Raw genomic sequence first — 17176 nt, 5'->3', positions numbered from 1 at the left:
TTGAGCACAGTTTTTATTTAAAAACAAACAAACACCACATTTTTGTGTATGGCAATTTACACTCCATGGATACACATCTCGTCTTCCTTGTGTATGGCTATTTTTTATATGGCTTTTTATGATTTTTTTTTGTTTATAAATAATAAAATACTTGTTTTCTTTAGTTGTTGGTTAAAAAAGGTATCACATAAATTATCACCACAAAACTGTCGCATTTTATCCAGTCAATAAAAAGTTGTGTACATGTTTTGATTAAAAGGTATATATAATTCAAGAGTGAGGCTACGGTACTATTCATACTGCATATTGTTCCACGCTGTAGACTCAAATTTTTGATTTGAAAATCTTAATGATTGATTTAAACCGTTCAATATAGTCTATACGAATATATATTTGTAAATTAAATTTTATATTTTTTTTGAATTTTTTTACTATTTTTTTAAATGAATAGAAAATCACTTCATGTGAATATTCTAGACTATAGTGAACTAAATTTTACATGTGTTTTAGATTTCCTTTACTATTCTTTTAGATAGGTAAACTAAAATAGTGATTTTCTACTCATCTAAAAAAAGTAGTAAAGGATTAAAAAATATATAAAATTTAGTTTATAAGTATATATTCATATAAATATTATGTTAAACAGTTCAAATTGATTGTTAGAATTTCAAAAACAAAAATATTAAACTATAGTACGGATCAATCCACACTATGCATAGTACCATAGCCTCAGTCATAACTCATAATTCAAATACCACACGAATATGAGAAAATTTTAGCCTTCTGATTTTTCTTTCGAATCTGTCTGATTTTAATATATATATATATATTTTGAGATTCGCGCCTGATTAAATAGAACAGTTCGGATCTCATTATACTAGATCGGGTATCTGATTGGATCTGAATTCTAATCCAAAATGGTCTGTTCTTTATAATGGGTATATTTCATTATAGAAATGCATGCGTCAATCTTAGGTAAAAATCCAGAAATTAGCACGGTAAGTTCTTGCCCTCCAAATTTTACCATGAAAGGGGTTTGAATTTTTGAACTAATTCAAATTGTGTCAGTAGTCTGAACAAGCACTGAGGAATATGTGCACAAGTGACAACACCAACCGAATCTCGATTAAATCAGGTCACCTGATTCCTGACTGAACCGGGTCAGAGGGCCCATAGACCGGTGAGCCGTCCCACCACCCCCTCACTAAAATATTTGCAAATATAACATGTCAAGTACTCTATCTGCAATTTTATACATTCTAACATTTTAGCATACTATTATTATATACTTGTGGCCTCATATTCTCCTCGTAAGTCATGTAAAGTCAGCACGACAGTAACATGGATTTCCTCAAAAAAAGAAAAAAAAAAGACAGTAACATGAAATTCAGTTAATTTTATATACCATCTTATTTCTTAAACCAGGTAATGGTTGTAGCGGATCTAATATTACAAATCTGATAAATAGAGGACGATGATTCAAATCTCTTGTATTATTTTTTTATTTTAAGTTCAAACACTCAATTCGTACCGATCCACATAATTTCTACATTAAAATTTGTTTGAAAATCAAAATTTATATTTTTTTTAACTTTTTATTATTTTTTAGATAGGTACAAAATTACTATTTTTTGTATCTATCTAAAAAAATAGTACAAAAATTTCAAAAAAAATATAAAATTTGGTCACCAAATACATTTTAATATAAAAATCATGTTGGTAAGTTCAAATCAACAGTTTTGATTTTAAAATGAAGATAAAAAATACAAGACACGGAAAAACATTAAGGCATTTTAACCCTCTTCTATGTAAATTTATTAGTTTCTTGCTCTTTCTTTTTAATTCTTTTCTGCCTTTTCTTTTTTACAGTTTACTAACTTTTGATTGGTTTTAAAGCGTGCGAAATGAGTTTCCAAATTCCAGGTCTATATTTTTTTTGTTAACATGCTAAAATATATTTATGCCAAAATATATATATTTTTTTTCATTTCAAACTAGAAAAATCTTTCTTTTAATGAAATTTAGGCAGGACATTCCCGAAATTTTTAAATATACCATAATCTCAAAAAAGATAAACCGAACCACCACGTTTTCTAAAAATTTTGAATTTTGACACGGCCTCATCCTGTAGATGCAGCCACTTTTCTGCTGGCCACATCTAGGGGATGCGGCCACCTTTTTTTTTTTTTTTTTTTTTTGTTGTTCTTCTTGTGCGACAGTTCAATCTGAACAAAAAAAAGGGGTGGCCGCATCTAGGGGATGCAGCTCAAAAAAAGGTGGCCTCACCTACGGGATGCGGCCGTGTCAAAATTCGACTTTTTCAGAAATTATGGTTGTTTGGTTTATCTTTTTTGGGAGTATGGTATATTTAAAAATTTGCCTACCTCCTAAAAACGGAAAATTATGTATTTGTCTAAGAAAAAATAAGATCAAATATACATAATAAGTTGTTAATCAGTTTTTCCTTGACTTTTCATTCTTCCGTTGAAAAGTGCTAACCTTTTACTTCAAGTCAAAGAGATGTCAAATATTTGGTCAAATTGTGTACAAATATGTACAAGGATTTGCAGCAGGTAAAAAAAATTACAAAGCCAAATTAAGACCACCTGTCTCTCTTTCTCTCTGTCACGTGCTAAAGCTTAGTGAAATTGAACGTTATTTCAGATTTCAGGTTTTGATTTAATACAATATCCCAAATATATTATTGTTAGATACTTTTTCAGGTTATATTTTTCTCATCTTATCTTCGTTAAGTATATATTTTTACTAGTTTTATTTACCGTCATCTAACCCCACCGTCCCAGCACTTTGTCCAGATCTAAGCAAGCCATTATGATATCCACTCCATTTAGATTGAAAATGGAGGTGTCTTTTTTTTTTGAAGTTGTCAATAGATGGTTGCATTAAACATATCAGTAGAAGTAAATAACTAAATACCAGCAACTATTTCTTAAAAAAAAATACAGTCAGCAAGTTTTGATATAGATAGATTTTGTAATTAGACAAATGACTAACTAAAACGAACTTTTAGTGCTTCTTCAATTAAAGAGCTCCAATACACTTTTTTATCTTTTAAATGTTATTCTTGAAAATTAAACCTACATCTTTTTGAAAAGAAATGTAAACTCGTGCCACTGCGTTAAGTTCACGGTTCACTTCTAGTGTTTTTCAAAGTGAAGTTGTTACAAAAAATGTTTCATTTTCTGTTTACAAAAAGAAAATGATCTCACAGTGCCTTATAGTTGGTGAAGAACTCTCTCCGATATATAAGTTCGAAATCTAACTTCAGTTGGATTTGTGAAAAAAAGATATTGTATTTTGAGTAGAACTAGGGTGTTCTTAAGCTCACCAAAGTGTTTGGTGAGCTTAACTCTAAAACCTATCAAATCGGTTTCAAATGACGAATCCGAACCGTTGGAACCCACATATCTTACGTGTGATACGTCTACATGTGAAATTTTAAAATATTCAAATTAGTTTAGTATAAAGTCAATCGGTCAAAATTAGAAGGTTAATAAATTAATTTTAGTGCATTTATTTTTGAACGTTTTTTGACCGCTTGACTTTATACTAAATTAATTTGAATGTTTAAAATTTTCACATGCAGGCTCATCACTCGTAAGGTAGGCAGGTTCCAACGGTTCGGATTCGTCATTTGAAACCGATTTGATAGATTTTGGAGTTAAGCTCACCAAATACTTTGGTGAGCTTTAAGAACACCCTAGTTCTACTCTTGTATTTTATATCAAATTATTTATTATTGGTAGGGGTGTCAATGGGTATGGTACGGGTCGGATGGAGACATTTTCATACCCATACCCATTAAAATTGACCTTACCCATACCCTACACATACCGATTAAAAATTGATCTTACCTTACCCTACCCTTACCCGTTAATATTATCGGGTAACGAAACGGTAGCGGGTGAATAACGGATAATACTAGTATAATAATTAGTTTTATTATATTTTACAAATTAAACATCAAAAACTCATTCATTTTAACACATATATAATTGCATTTCTAATAAAAAATAAAATAAATGTGCAATCAATTCCAACTAAATTATTTTTTATAAAGAATAAAAATTCAAAAACACGAATATACATTTAAGTGGGTTAGAAATTGAATTAAATATACATTTAAGTGGGTTGGAAATTGAATTGAATATATATTTGGATTTTATAATTATCCTATAGGGTAACGGGTACGAAATAGTTATTACCCATACCCTTACCCATTTATTTAACGAAAAAAAATTCTTACCCATATCCATACCCAATAAGCTAACGAAAAAAAAACCTTACCCATACCCGCCTTATCAAATACGATACGGGTCGGGTAAACGGCTAAAAAGGTACCATTGACACCCCTAATTATTGCTTTGATACTTAAAAAACAGCTTTAATTAATGTAAGTATTCTAGACATAAGTTAACTAATGTATTTTGTTTCTAAAACAACGCAATGATAACCAAATTTATCATTTATTTCAAAATCAGTCCAAAAGTAATTATTTTCACAACAACCAAAAAATGAACCGATACTCCAAAAACTATTTAATTTTAAATTGATCGAATAACGAAATATTTTCTTAGATATATACACACGATAGTATGTTGTTTATGTAAGGATAAAATCTAAATAAATAAATTAAAATTTTCATTTCTTTAAAAATTATAAAGAAAAAAATAAAAATATTTTTTTATCCAGAAAATTTGTTTTTACTTTGGGCAACATTTCTATAATTTTCTAATAAAATGAATGTTGAAGGCCTTTTTGCATCCAAAAGGCGACGGTTATAACCATATTTTGAAAGGAATGGAGGGGAGGTGCTATTAGTGGACCCTATATATCTCTTAGCCCCCTCCTATCTGAGAATTTTTTTCTCGTATATTCAAACAATTCAAATCTTTAGCAGTTTGAAATCTTAAAAAGTTTCAAAGTTCACAACCTTTCAATGGAGACCTTAACCACCACCTCTCTTCTATCTCTCATCATCCTTATAACTATCAGAGGTACAACTCTTCTCCTTTAAAACACAATACAAATTCATTGTAGTACTTCATATTTCTTTACTCTTCTTTGATCATTTTTCTTATTTGTTGTATAACTTATATAGGAGTGGTGGCTTCTACATTTACAATTACTAACAATTGCGGGTACACGGTTTGGCCCGGGCTACTTTCGAGTGCTGGCACGGCACCACTTGAAACAACTGGATTTGTACTGAATCCTGGCGAGTCACGTGCAGTTAACGCACCGGCAGCATGGTCTGGTCGCATATGGGGTCGTTCATTTTGTAGCAATGATCCTTCTTCTGGACGATTCACTTGTGCAACAGGCGATTGTGGGTCGGGTACGGTTGAGTGTTCGGGTGGTGGTGCTGATCCACCAACTTCTCTCGCCGAGTTCACTCTTACTGGAAGTGGCAACAACGACTTTTACGATGTCAGCCTTGTTGACGGGTAATGCAATAATGAAGACTCATTATATTTTGATAATATTGTCAATTTGTTATTATTGTTATACAGATCATTGATTAAATAAGTTTTTTAATATAAGCATTAAAGAAGTTTGGCCTCTTGGGGTTCCTTTAAAAATGGATCAATTTTGTTCAGAATTTATTAACAAAAATTGCTATTCCAATCATTATCTATTATCGGTATACATATGTAGTTAGGTACAACCAATAATTCTATTTCCTTTTTTTTTTTTTTAACACAGATACAATCTTCCGATGGTGGTAATACCGCAAGGTGGTGCGGGTCCCAACTGTGCCCCGACTGGCTGCCTAGTAGACCTAAACGCTGCATGTCCTACAGATCTGAAAGTGGTGACTTCTGGCACAGGGAGTGATGGAGTTGCATGTAAAAGTGCTTGTGAGGCATTTGCGTTGCCGCAGTACTGCTGCAGTGGCGACTACGCAACCCCGAACAAGTGTACACCATCCTCCTACTCGCAATTCTTCAAAAATGCGTGCCCACGTGCATATAGCTATGCATACGACGATGCGACCTCCACCTTCACATGTGTCACCGGTACAGCAGCTTACCAGATCACCTTTTGCCCCAGTACTTCAAGGTAATTTGAGATGTTCTGTTTAGGGGGAGATTTTTTTGGTGCATTAATTTATTCTGAGAATTAGAAGTACTTTTATTATTAATTTATAATTTTTGGGTGTTAACTGGGACAATGAAGAGTATATTAGATTGATTTGCAGAGGGCCCAATGGCCCCAATTTTATCTACCAGTGGTTAAGGATTTGATCATCAACAAGTAAAAACAAAATGGTAGAGGCCAAATTTGTTTTTCATTCTCTATTTCCTACTTGCATTATCTTTTCTAATCTGTTGACTATTGTAATGGCTTTTCTTGCAACATCATTTAATTAAATCGTTTAGATCTTATACTTGTCCGATACATTACTGCTCTCGTGATCATACGTATAGAAACTTTGTGATTTTACATGAATTTGTTATACCTGAATAGAACCCAAATGTATATTTCATTCTTGGTCAATTTGTAAATTCAGAACATGTAACTAACTATATGTTCTTAACTAAAAAATGACCTTTACTTTGAAGGAAAAAAAGCTATAAAATTATTTTTTCAAGAGCATAAATAAGTGCATCTGTTTAATTGATTGCAGTCTGAAATCCTCCAACATAAATCCAACGGCAACCGGGCTTCCCCTAGTCAACAACTCGGTCGTTTTGTTGTCCGGCAATGGCGAGCCGACAAGTCATGCAATCAGGCAAAACCAACCGGACATATCCATTTCAGTTGTAATTCTTCTAACTGTCATCACCTGCCTCAGTACTGTGTTGCACAAATTATAAATTAAGCACACATGACACATCACCTTCAAACAGATCTCATCTGACGCCGTATCCTAGGCATGAAATGTTTCTCTTCATGTTGCCTATTCTTAAAGAAAAAGAAAGGAAGTACAGATTCATGGTTTCTTTATTTAATCAAAGTCGAATCCCTCTGTAAAGAGGATATGACTATTTTATATAGAAAAGTTTTTGAGAGGTGTGAGCCTTGTGGGTCGGTGTTAGTAGGTTGTAACCCTGTAAAGAACAAATGCAAAAAAAAAAAGAAAAAAAAAAGAAAAGAAAGAAGAAAATGTACTGATTTTGTTTTTGCAAGAGAGACTGTTTGGTCGGCCATAACATTTTTTTTTTCCTTCAACATAAATTTGTTTTTGTTGGGGCAATATAATGATACAACATAATACACCAGATAGGATTTAGAGGCTAGCTTGACAATTGAAGTTTACTCAATCCTCCCAAAAGAATCCATGATGCTAATTCAAGCAAAAATATTTTTGGGCGACATATGAGGAACATAAAACGTATGAGAATAAAAATAATTTCCAAAAGACCTCAGAGAACATTAGAACAATGATCACAAGTACCATATCAGCTCTAAATAATGAACATGACTTTAACACTAGAAGGCTATATTATTTTGTTTTTCCCATTCAAGGTTTTCTAAATTTGATAGTAGCCCAGAAGGTTTCTGACTTAATAATTATTTCTTTAATGGGCTTTCAGCCCATAAGCCTAAAAGAACCGAGCAACCCACACTTCAACATTTTTTACTTTGAGCTCCCCGTTTAGCGGGTTCTTTTCATTCTGATTGACCCGACAATTTGCGAGTCATGTTAACTATTACTAAATAAATTATAATTAAAAAATAATGTTTAAAAAATTGGACGTGAATGGATCAATTTGTATGACGTGATTTGACGTGACGCAATTAAGATGATGGAGAATAATCATATCACGAGAATGATCACGTCACGCAATACACGAATCACGTAACATGATGAAATTGATAATTACATGACTAATTTTATTTATTTACATATTACTTAGTGTGACTTATTATCACTAACCAATCTATATACATATATAATAAGAATTTCTGCATTCCAAATATTTTCTAGCTCAAATAAAATGATTTTATTACCCTTGATATTAGTATGTGCTATTACTTTAGCAGATAAAAAAAAAACGATCATGCTTTTCCAATTAAATCATCTGATGTTGTTCGGATAATTTTTTTAATGTAAATCTACTCCGTTAGTTTCAAATTAACAAAACTAAATTAAGAACATGACACTTACTTTTCTGAATAAGAATGACAGTACCAAAGAAATAATTACAAATAGGACAATACCGAATCCGAATCAAATCCATTAAAATTTAATATCTTGGAACCAACTGTGGAACACCAGCAGTACCACCATTTGCCATGACAGATTGGTATTATATAATTAACCTTAACTATTCGAACAATACGCACTGAAAACAGAGCATTTGCTTTGCTTAGTAGGATTACAAGCAAGCAGTCAATGATTAAAAGCTATGACAAGAGTATAGTAGATTACAGGAACACTTGGCAAGGAGCCTTTTATCCTGATAACAGCCTCCAGTATTTTTCTCAGGCTCTTTTAATTACATTTGCCAATTGCCATCAAGTCCTACGTGGCTTTCTAATCCAACTTTTTTTTTTTTTAATCCAACAACCTCCTAGTGCTGGTTCTGTGTGACTTTTGCTTTGTGTCCAAGTTGCACTGTACATAATCTGATAACCTGTAGTCATATGAAAAGCTGCATTAACAGAATATACAATGAATGGTCTCTTTGTGAGAAAAAGGCAACAACATGAAACAGTGCAACATATGATGAAAATAAGAGTGAGTCTATGGTAATATGCATATCACGATTTGGCACCGTGCTACGGCTCTATATTCGAGTTTTCAAATTCTAACGGTCAATCCGAACCGTTCATCTTGTTCTCCATATTAATATGTATTTGGAGACCAAATTTTACATTTTTTGAAATTTTTTTACTATTTTTTTAGATTTATTGAAAATTACTGTTTTTGGATGGTCCAGAATTTTCAGATCAAGTGATTTTCTAAATATCTAAAAAAATAGTAAACAAATTTCAAAAAATGTAAAATTTGGTCTCCAAACACATATTAATATGGAGAACAAGATGAACGGTTCGGATCGACCGTTAAGATTTGAAAACTCGAATATAGAGCCGTAGCACGGTGCCAAATCGTGATATGCATATTACCATAGACTCACTCTGAAAATAATTTAGATATGAAGTTATACATCTCGGATTTTGTCTCTTCTAGAAAAGTCTCCGTTAACGACATATATAGTGTGGTAATATTATTATATATTTTAAAAAACAGTCTAAATTAAAAAAAAAAACTTGATATATGTACTTAATAGTGTCATGAGCAATTAATTGGATCCTGATGTTAATAGCCATCATCCACTTATAAACAACCCCATTTTAATTTGATAACGCCATCTTTTTCCTTGCCTAATTAAATACAAAATATTTCTTATAAAACTTTATTAGAAGTGTTAATTAATAAACAATACAACATTGGACGGCTAGAATTCTACATTTCAACATAAAAAGTAAAACATTTGTGATGATCAATTGATAATATATTAAGGTGACAACCATATCAATCATAAAAAAAGGTGTACATTTGGAATGTTGTTGGATCATCAATTCAAATTTGGACTTATATGTAATTTTATTTAATTTGTAGAACTTAATTAGGAGGTACTACTTGTATAATTAATGGGTTTAAATGAGTAATCATAAAATAAGACAACTATGTATTTCTTTGACTTATTTAATAATTTGATTCCCGGGGTACAAGGCAGCATGAACCATCGTCAACCATCTCATCATGCTAGAGAGTGAGAGACTGAGGAGAGAAGGGAACCGAAGAAAACTTCGAAAACTAAGTTTGATGATGCTCTCATGCTCGAATTCGTATCTTCTGCATGAATGGAACGTCTGTTAATAGATCTGAACTGTCCGATTGAGATCCGCACCAATATTAAAGGACCCTGTACATTATAGAGATAAACAGAATTAGCTCTGATTCTGATTAGACGGTCGAGATGCATCAAACTCAAAAGATGGTCTAATTTTGAGTTAATGCAGAAGATGCGGACTCCTCATGTTCTGGGTGACTATGGTTCAAATTCATTTTCACACTAAGTTTTAGACTCAATACAGAATAATTCTGGTGGCGGTGATGGCTTTCCTTCACCTCAACAAATGTATCATTTAAATTGTGAATGTGGTCTATACTGTGTTTATATCACGTACGTCAGAATTGGTAAAAACTGAATACAAAATTTACTTTTTGATGATTGAAATTTGCAACTGTATATATTGAACAATTTTTTGATGGAATATGCAACTAGTACTAATTGTATGAAATTAACACACAAGCAATATATATATAAGTCCAATATCATATTTATTTCTCTTTTTAAAATTTATTTAGTTTGATTTGAAAGATATTATTAGATTATCAAATTAAACCCATCATCATGTCTTGCTGACCAGTAGGTGTTTCAATGGGCTGAATTTGAGTTGGATCGATATTGTTTTAATACTTTTTAAGACGGACCAACCATCACGAGTCAATTTTTGTTTTACCCAAACCAATTAATGTCAACCTGATCCATCCTTATATTTGATCACTTTATTTATTTATCATGCAAATTAATCTTAATTAATATATATTGGATGTTGATCAGTATGTGATAAATCTTAGCCAGTGCTAAATTTCAGGCCTAAAGTAAATCCAACAAATAAAATATTTTCTCATTACGTTACAAATAGCCAGCGTGTTGCAGAAGACCTTTAATTAGCCGCACTATTTATTAATTATAGGGGGTGGAATATAATTAAGAAAAAACACAAAACTTTGGACTTCATTAATGGTCGCCATAGCAACCATCGCTGTCCTTCCACCGTAAGCAAAAGGATTTCCAGGTCAGATGATGAATACCTGCTGCTGCGCTGTGCCAATTAATCCTTGTCCATCATTTTCTGTGCTTGTAGAAAAGCGAGATATAAGGAGTGGCAGATTAAAGAAAATTAGTTGTCGTCCCCAGTCTGTTGTGGCATGGCATGGACGACTAATCAATTTTATCATGATTATTATTATTATTTGGTGTCGATAAATTTTGGTTAATTATTATAGTTTGGTTAGTTGTCGTACCCAGTCTGTTGTGGCATGGACAGTTAAAATTATAGAGATCACATATATAGCTGCCTCTTGGAGAGGCTCGCAGTATAATCTGCCTGTCAGAACGATATCTTAATTTCCATCGAGAATTATATATACAGCATACATTAGAGCAGTTCCGTTAATTCACAATGACAGAAAAAATGTGGTTCAACGCCTCATTGGAATCATAAGCATTAGTAATCAATAAAACGTTTACCGCGCTTCTAATAACAAGCATGAATTAATGACATGAACTGAGTTAAAACAAAGTATTTAGGAATGAAGATAATAATTTTAGTTTACATAATTCTCTGGCGTAATTTTGAAAATATATACTTAATAAAGATTTCTTAGTAAAAAACACAAAAAGATATACATGATCGAGATTTCTTTACAAATTAAAATTTTTAAAATTCAGAAACCTACCTAGCGAAACAATATTACGGGTGTGGTTCCATCTATTTTTCGAAAAAATAATAATAATTCAGTTTTCCAAAGATTTTTTATTTTTTTTTAATTTCTAATAAAAAAAATCTACATGATCTACACAATGAAATTTGTGAACTGTGGCTCAATGGGGTTGACCGTTGACCAGACCAAGCAATGTCCAGATAAAAAAGCATATATAGCTTTGCTTCTCTCTTCTCTTTTCTATTCTACTAATCAAAACTTCTAGTGTATATATGTATTGCGTCAAAAGGCATAGCGTATTAAAAATATTAATAAAGATGTCGTTATTATCCGAACAACCTGAATATGATATATCAACAATTCAACATTCGATTAATATATACCAAATGATCACAGACAATATGATATTGTAAATATGTTTAGAGTTGACGCATAATTAAATGGGCTAACAAATGCAATGATGATTGATATATAAGCGCATTTAGAAAGAAATGACAGAGAGATATGTATAATTAAGCTAAAAATAGATTTGAATATTTGATTAAATAATGCTTTTTTTGGTGGAGTCTTGCATGGGCTTTTCCAATTCAGTTCAAGAGCAGTGGGGGATGACAAACTTTTATGGAAAGTGTGGTACCATTAGCAACAAATTAAAGCGAGAAAATGGCGATCTCTTATCCAATCCTTAATTAATAACCCACTAGCTAGCTTTTGTGTGACAGCTTTATGTCTACCGAGTAAACGGAAAGAGAGAGAGAGAGATGGATAAGGTTGCTTCGCTGATTCCATTTGCTTACGTGCGAAGAACCAGCAAATTGTTAACCCGAGAAGAAAAAGGAAGTATCAACATATTTCTTTCTGAAAAGGAAAAAAAATGTTGTTCGATTATGCTATTATTCGTGTCCTTTTTTTGATTTTTTTTTTCATATTCAATTTGTCTTATTTAAATGTTGCAACGACCCATTACCAATATTGAAATATTGATGCAGACCAAAAAACTTTACAATCATTCATACTTATATTATTGTAATATTCAAGGAAACTAATATAACAATTGTTATTCTGTTATTACATAAAAAAGAAATTGATTTAAATGGTATATCATCATCTGATTTTATTACACTTGTTATTGCACAAACTTGAGCTGTTTTTTGAGTTTTACTTCAAAAAATATATTAATTACAGCTAGCATTAATTTTAAAAATAAAATAATTTTTACAGAAAAAAAATTGCTTTCGGAAAATTTTGAACAAAAGCAAATATATTTTTCAAAAATAATAAAAAGCTAAAATAACACAATTTATTACACACTAATTCAACAAAAGAACATTAAAAAAGTTGTATTCTTGTAAGAGTTACATTGCACATTAACCGTGTCAAATATAAGATAGATTTCGCATCAGTGATCTAAACAATTGTTATTTTGGTAAAAGGGCATAACCTTGAGGGCTTAACCAAAAATCAATCCTCCCTTTTCATGCCACTTTTTTTTTTTTAAATAAAGATGGAGTCAAAAGTTTTTCAATTTAAATATTTGAAAAAAAAAATTAAGTCCGGAAATGTATAAAAAAAAGGGGGATAAATAAATTAAGTTCCCAAAATATACTAGTTAAGGGCTGAATTACATGTTACATGTTCTTCAGTAATGCTAAAGCATTTCCTACCGAGCATAAATGCATTTGGACATCTATTTGTTTTTTTTATTATAACTTTAAGTACTAGCTTAACAGCATTACTTGCGGAAGATTACATGTTGCACTTGGTAGCTATACCAAGCCGAAATTTTTAAAAATACCATTTTAAAAAAAAAATTAAACCAAAAAACCATAATTTTGATACAATTTCAAAGCTACCACGACCGCATCCCCTAGATGCGGCCCAAAGAGGGAGGCCTCATCTAGAGGATGCCCCATTTTTTTCCAGATGATTTTTTTAATTGGTTTGCTTTTTGTTATTTGTTATTTTTTAATTGTTTTGATTTTTATTATATTTGATTTGTTTTGGTTTTTGAAAATAACAACAAAATGGGATTAATTTTTGTTTCAAATGTCGTTTTGTTGGATAAAAAATGAAGAAGCAATAAATAGAACAATATCATGCTAATGTTATCATGATTACAATAAAAATATGTCTAACAAATATGAAATAGATATCCATTACAATAAAAATATGCCTAAGCAATATTCTTCGAAATACAACAAAAAACAAACAATACAATGAGAACATAAATTTATCTCCTAGATAAATATCCATTGCTTGCCTCTCAAGTTGAAAATTTACAAATAAATAGTAATTGGGTACATGGAGATAGAAATCCACTAATTCACATATATCGTATCTGATCTGTCTGATCGATTCGAGTTTCTATTTTCTCTCTTTTACGGTTTCAGTTTTCACGATATCAGTGAATAATGTTTTTGCAGAAAATCACGGTTTACGGTATTTCTGGCAAAAGAAATAAACAGCTCTCTGGTTAGTCCTGGTGGATAACCGATAGAGGTATCATTCGTTTGATACTCCGAGGCAACCATTCCTGATCGTTCTACTCGCTCGGTCTGCTTTTCAATTTGAATTTGGAAACGAGGTATAAACATGTTATATTAATCTATTTAATTGGTAAATAGATTTAATGTTTTAGAAATCAATTATGGAGTAGATCTGTAAATAGGATTAAACGGATCTTTTTGATTCATTTAATCTGTAGCTTAAGTTAGATGTAAAAATTTTTGTTTTACTCTTTCCGCAGCTTAAGCAAATAAATGGGTTTGAACCGTCAAAACCCCAACAGACTTAATCAATGAGTTTGAACCGTCAAAACCCAACACAAAATATATATGATAAAATTACCGTACTATTGACTTCTAGATTATTACATATTAACAGATGTTACCTCAAACTCGTTGAAGTTATCAAATCCCCCAAGTGTCTTCATGCCATTTGACCTCTCGAACCGTTTATTAATAAACTATGAAAAAAATGAAGAAATTAATTTTTTAAATGAAGTTAATAAAAAATAGATGAAGTTAAAAATAAAAATACCTTATGCACACAACATGAGAACTGTTGACCTTGACTGGCTTCAAAATTTTGCTTTTGTCCTTCTTTGAGCAAACCATGTGAGACATTTGTAAAACGTGTCCTTAATTATTGTTGCTACCGGTAACCTACGAGATGACCTAAATACATTATTTAGCGACTCAGACCCGTTTATAGTCATAATTTCCCAACAATAACCACCATCCAGCGCTTGGAATATCTTCCATAGTTTAGGACACTCATTCTCATCTTGATCCAGATACTTACCCACACCGTTCAACTAATTGAGAACACAGTCACATACATCCCCCATTATTTGCATTCCTTGCTCGTATCTTCCCATCTTTCTATTCGCCACACATATCCTGAAGTACTTGATGGCCGTCTCGCTGCATTGGTTTTTCTTTATTTTTTTTGCTATGTGAGTAGCACAAAGACGGTGAAAGCACTGATCCTCATTTTTCTTGTTTCACCCCAGATCATCCTGTCTAAACACCTTTTTATACTCTTGTCCCTATCAATGATGACACACACGAACCTGGAGCGAATTACATTGCACCTCAACCATTACATGAACCAGGCACAATCTTCAAAACTCTCTCAATCAATTAGAGAAAAAGCCAATGAGAGAAGCTGATTTTCTGCATCGTACGCAGTTGCAATCAACAATTTATCTATATTAAAGCATCAATTAATATTTAAAAGAGCAAATTTATCTACTACCAAGTCAACTAAAAATGATTAATTAATAGTGAAATTACCTTTGTATCGGCCTAACAGGAAACATGCATCAACGGTGATAACTGGTCCGAGGTGTTGGAAAGCACCTATGCACGGCCCAAATGCCCAAGCCACCCTATAAAAATACCTATATGGTCCAAGCTCACCGGTGGGATATGAGGTCACATCAAACAATGTACATGTGAATTAAAAAATTTAGTGAAATTTTTATTTTTTTTGTCAATGCTGTAAAAATAAAAGGAATTAACAATGTACCTGGATTTTTTTTCTCTTGATTGCCTCCAACAAGGAGCTATAAGCGCGTATGACTCCTCCCAACTACCAAATTGGTGAGCAATTGCCAACTCCCTTCCATGCCACAATTTGTTGTACACCAGTATTTGATCGTTGTACGTTGCTGCAACAGCGATCCTGACAGCTTGGATACTCAAATCAACATCATTTCTCATGTGCGTCGAGATGCAATCGGTAACCATTTGTGGGGGACAATTCAGATTATCACATGATATAATATAATTTAACCACTCACACTAATCTAATTAATCATATTCCCCTATTACTCGTTAAGGAATAACCCTAAACCCTACTTATTACAAGTAATAAATAAATTTCTAATTATAATTCGAGATGATATCTAATCTATATCCTGCCAAGAGAGTCCACTGGGTTCTAACTCTAGTCTTTGAACCGCTGCCAAGCCTCATTAGCTGATGTGTTTATAGTACTTACTTGTATACCCTCTGACACCGAAGTACAATGACTTAACACCTATAGGTATGTGGAGGACATTGGCATATAATAGACAGAACCAAGGTTCTAAATAGCGTTTATCGCATCATAGCGGGGAGCCTCCAAAAAAAGCTATAGCAAATAGCGACGCTATAGCGAATAGCGACGCTATAGCGAAAGCTATTCCAAATAGCGTTTTTTATTTTTATAAAAATTATATTATATATTTGTACTAAATATCAACATTATTTAGTCTCATAGAACAATAAATAATATCAAATTGATTAAAAAATTATAATATTCATATTGAACCAATACAAAGTTCAAATTGCGACTCAAAATATCTATAGTAATACTAATATCATAAACTATCGATCTTTTTCTATTTAAAATATCTTCAACATCATAACATAATTTATCTTTTTTTCTATTTAAATTTCAAAATAACCTAGAAATTGAAAAGAAAGAAAAAATCATACTTCTAGTAAAATAAACAGATGATCCTTGAAAAAATTCTTGTCAGTCCCTAAAATTTTCATAATTTAGCAATTATTTATTTGATTTATCATCAGTTAAAAAAAATCAAAATCAAAATGAAAAAATTATTATAGCAGACTTGAATTTGATATAATGTAATATTCATCAAAATTAAACAATATCTTCACCATTTATTTATTTTAAAACTCATATAAATTGAAAAAAAAAACAGCAAATGTTGCATAGCGCGCGCTATTTGCGCTACACGCTATACGCTATAGCGGACCGCTATTACCGCTATAGCGTCTGTAGCGCAAATAGCGTGTTTTAATGCCATAGTATAGCGTTTGGTCTCCAAAAACGCTATAGCGGCGCTATTTAGAACACTGGACAGAACTATGTATGCAAGGACATATTTCAATAACATTCAAAGAATAATGAAATCTCAAATAGACATAAAAGAAAAATAAATATAATAAAGAGATAATATAGAATTCAATACATCTAAACCCTAGAGAGGAGAAACTTAGCTACTCAAAGCCATGACAAAATAAAAGAAATTAAATAAGAAAGACATAACCTACAACCTAAAAAAACTTCTTCCTTAGATGACGCCTTCTTCTTCCGCCTTAGATTTCGAGAGCTTTCCCTTCTCCAACTCCAGAATTTACACGCACTATTCTAATCAAAACTATGGACAAC

At 31.8% G+C, this 17176-nt stretch overlaps 1 protein-coding gene across 1 annotated transcript; it reads left to right on the top strand.

Annotated features, from left to right (window-relative positions):
* Positions 1-4888: 4888 nt before the first annotated feature.
* On the top strand, positions 4889-7180 carry LOC144567859 (pathogenesis-related thaumatin-like protein 3.5). The gene is made up of 4 exons (XM_078318067.1): positions 4889-5018; positions 5123-5468; positions 5728-6084; positions 6653-7180. Exons 1-4 carry the CDS (start codon positions 4961-4963, stop codon positions 6840-6842), a joined length of 951 nt encoding a protein of 316 aa, XP_078174193.1. The 5' UTR covers positions 4889-4960; the 3' UTR covers positions 6843-7180.
* The last annotated feature ends 9996 nt before the right edge of the window (positions 7181-17176 follow it).

This window comes from Carex rostrata, chromosome 16, assembly GCF_964058835.1.
Source record: "Carex rostrata chromosome 16, lpCarRost1.2, whole genome shotgun sequence".
Classification (NCBI taxonomy): domain Eukaryota; kingdom Viridiplantae; phylum Streptophyta; class Magnoliopsida; order Poales; family Cyperaceae; genus Carex; species Carex rostrata.
Note: the sequence above shows the minus strand (reverse complement) of the source record. Positions and strands in the feature narration are given on the sequence as shown.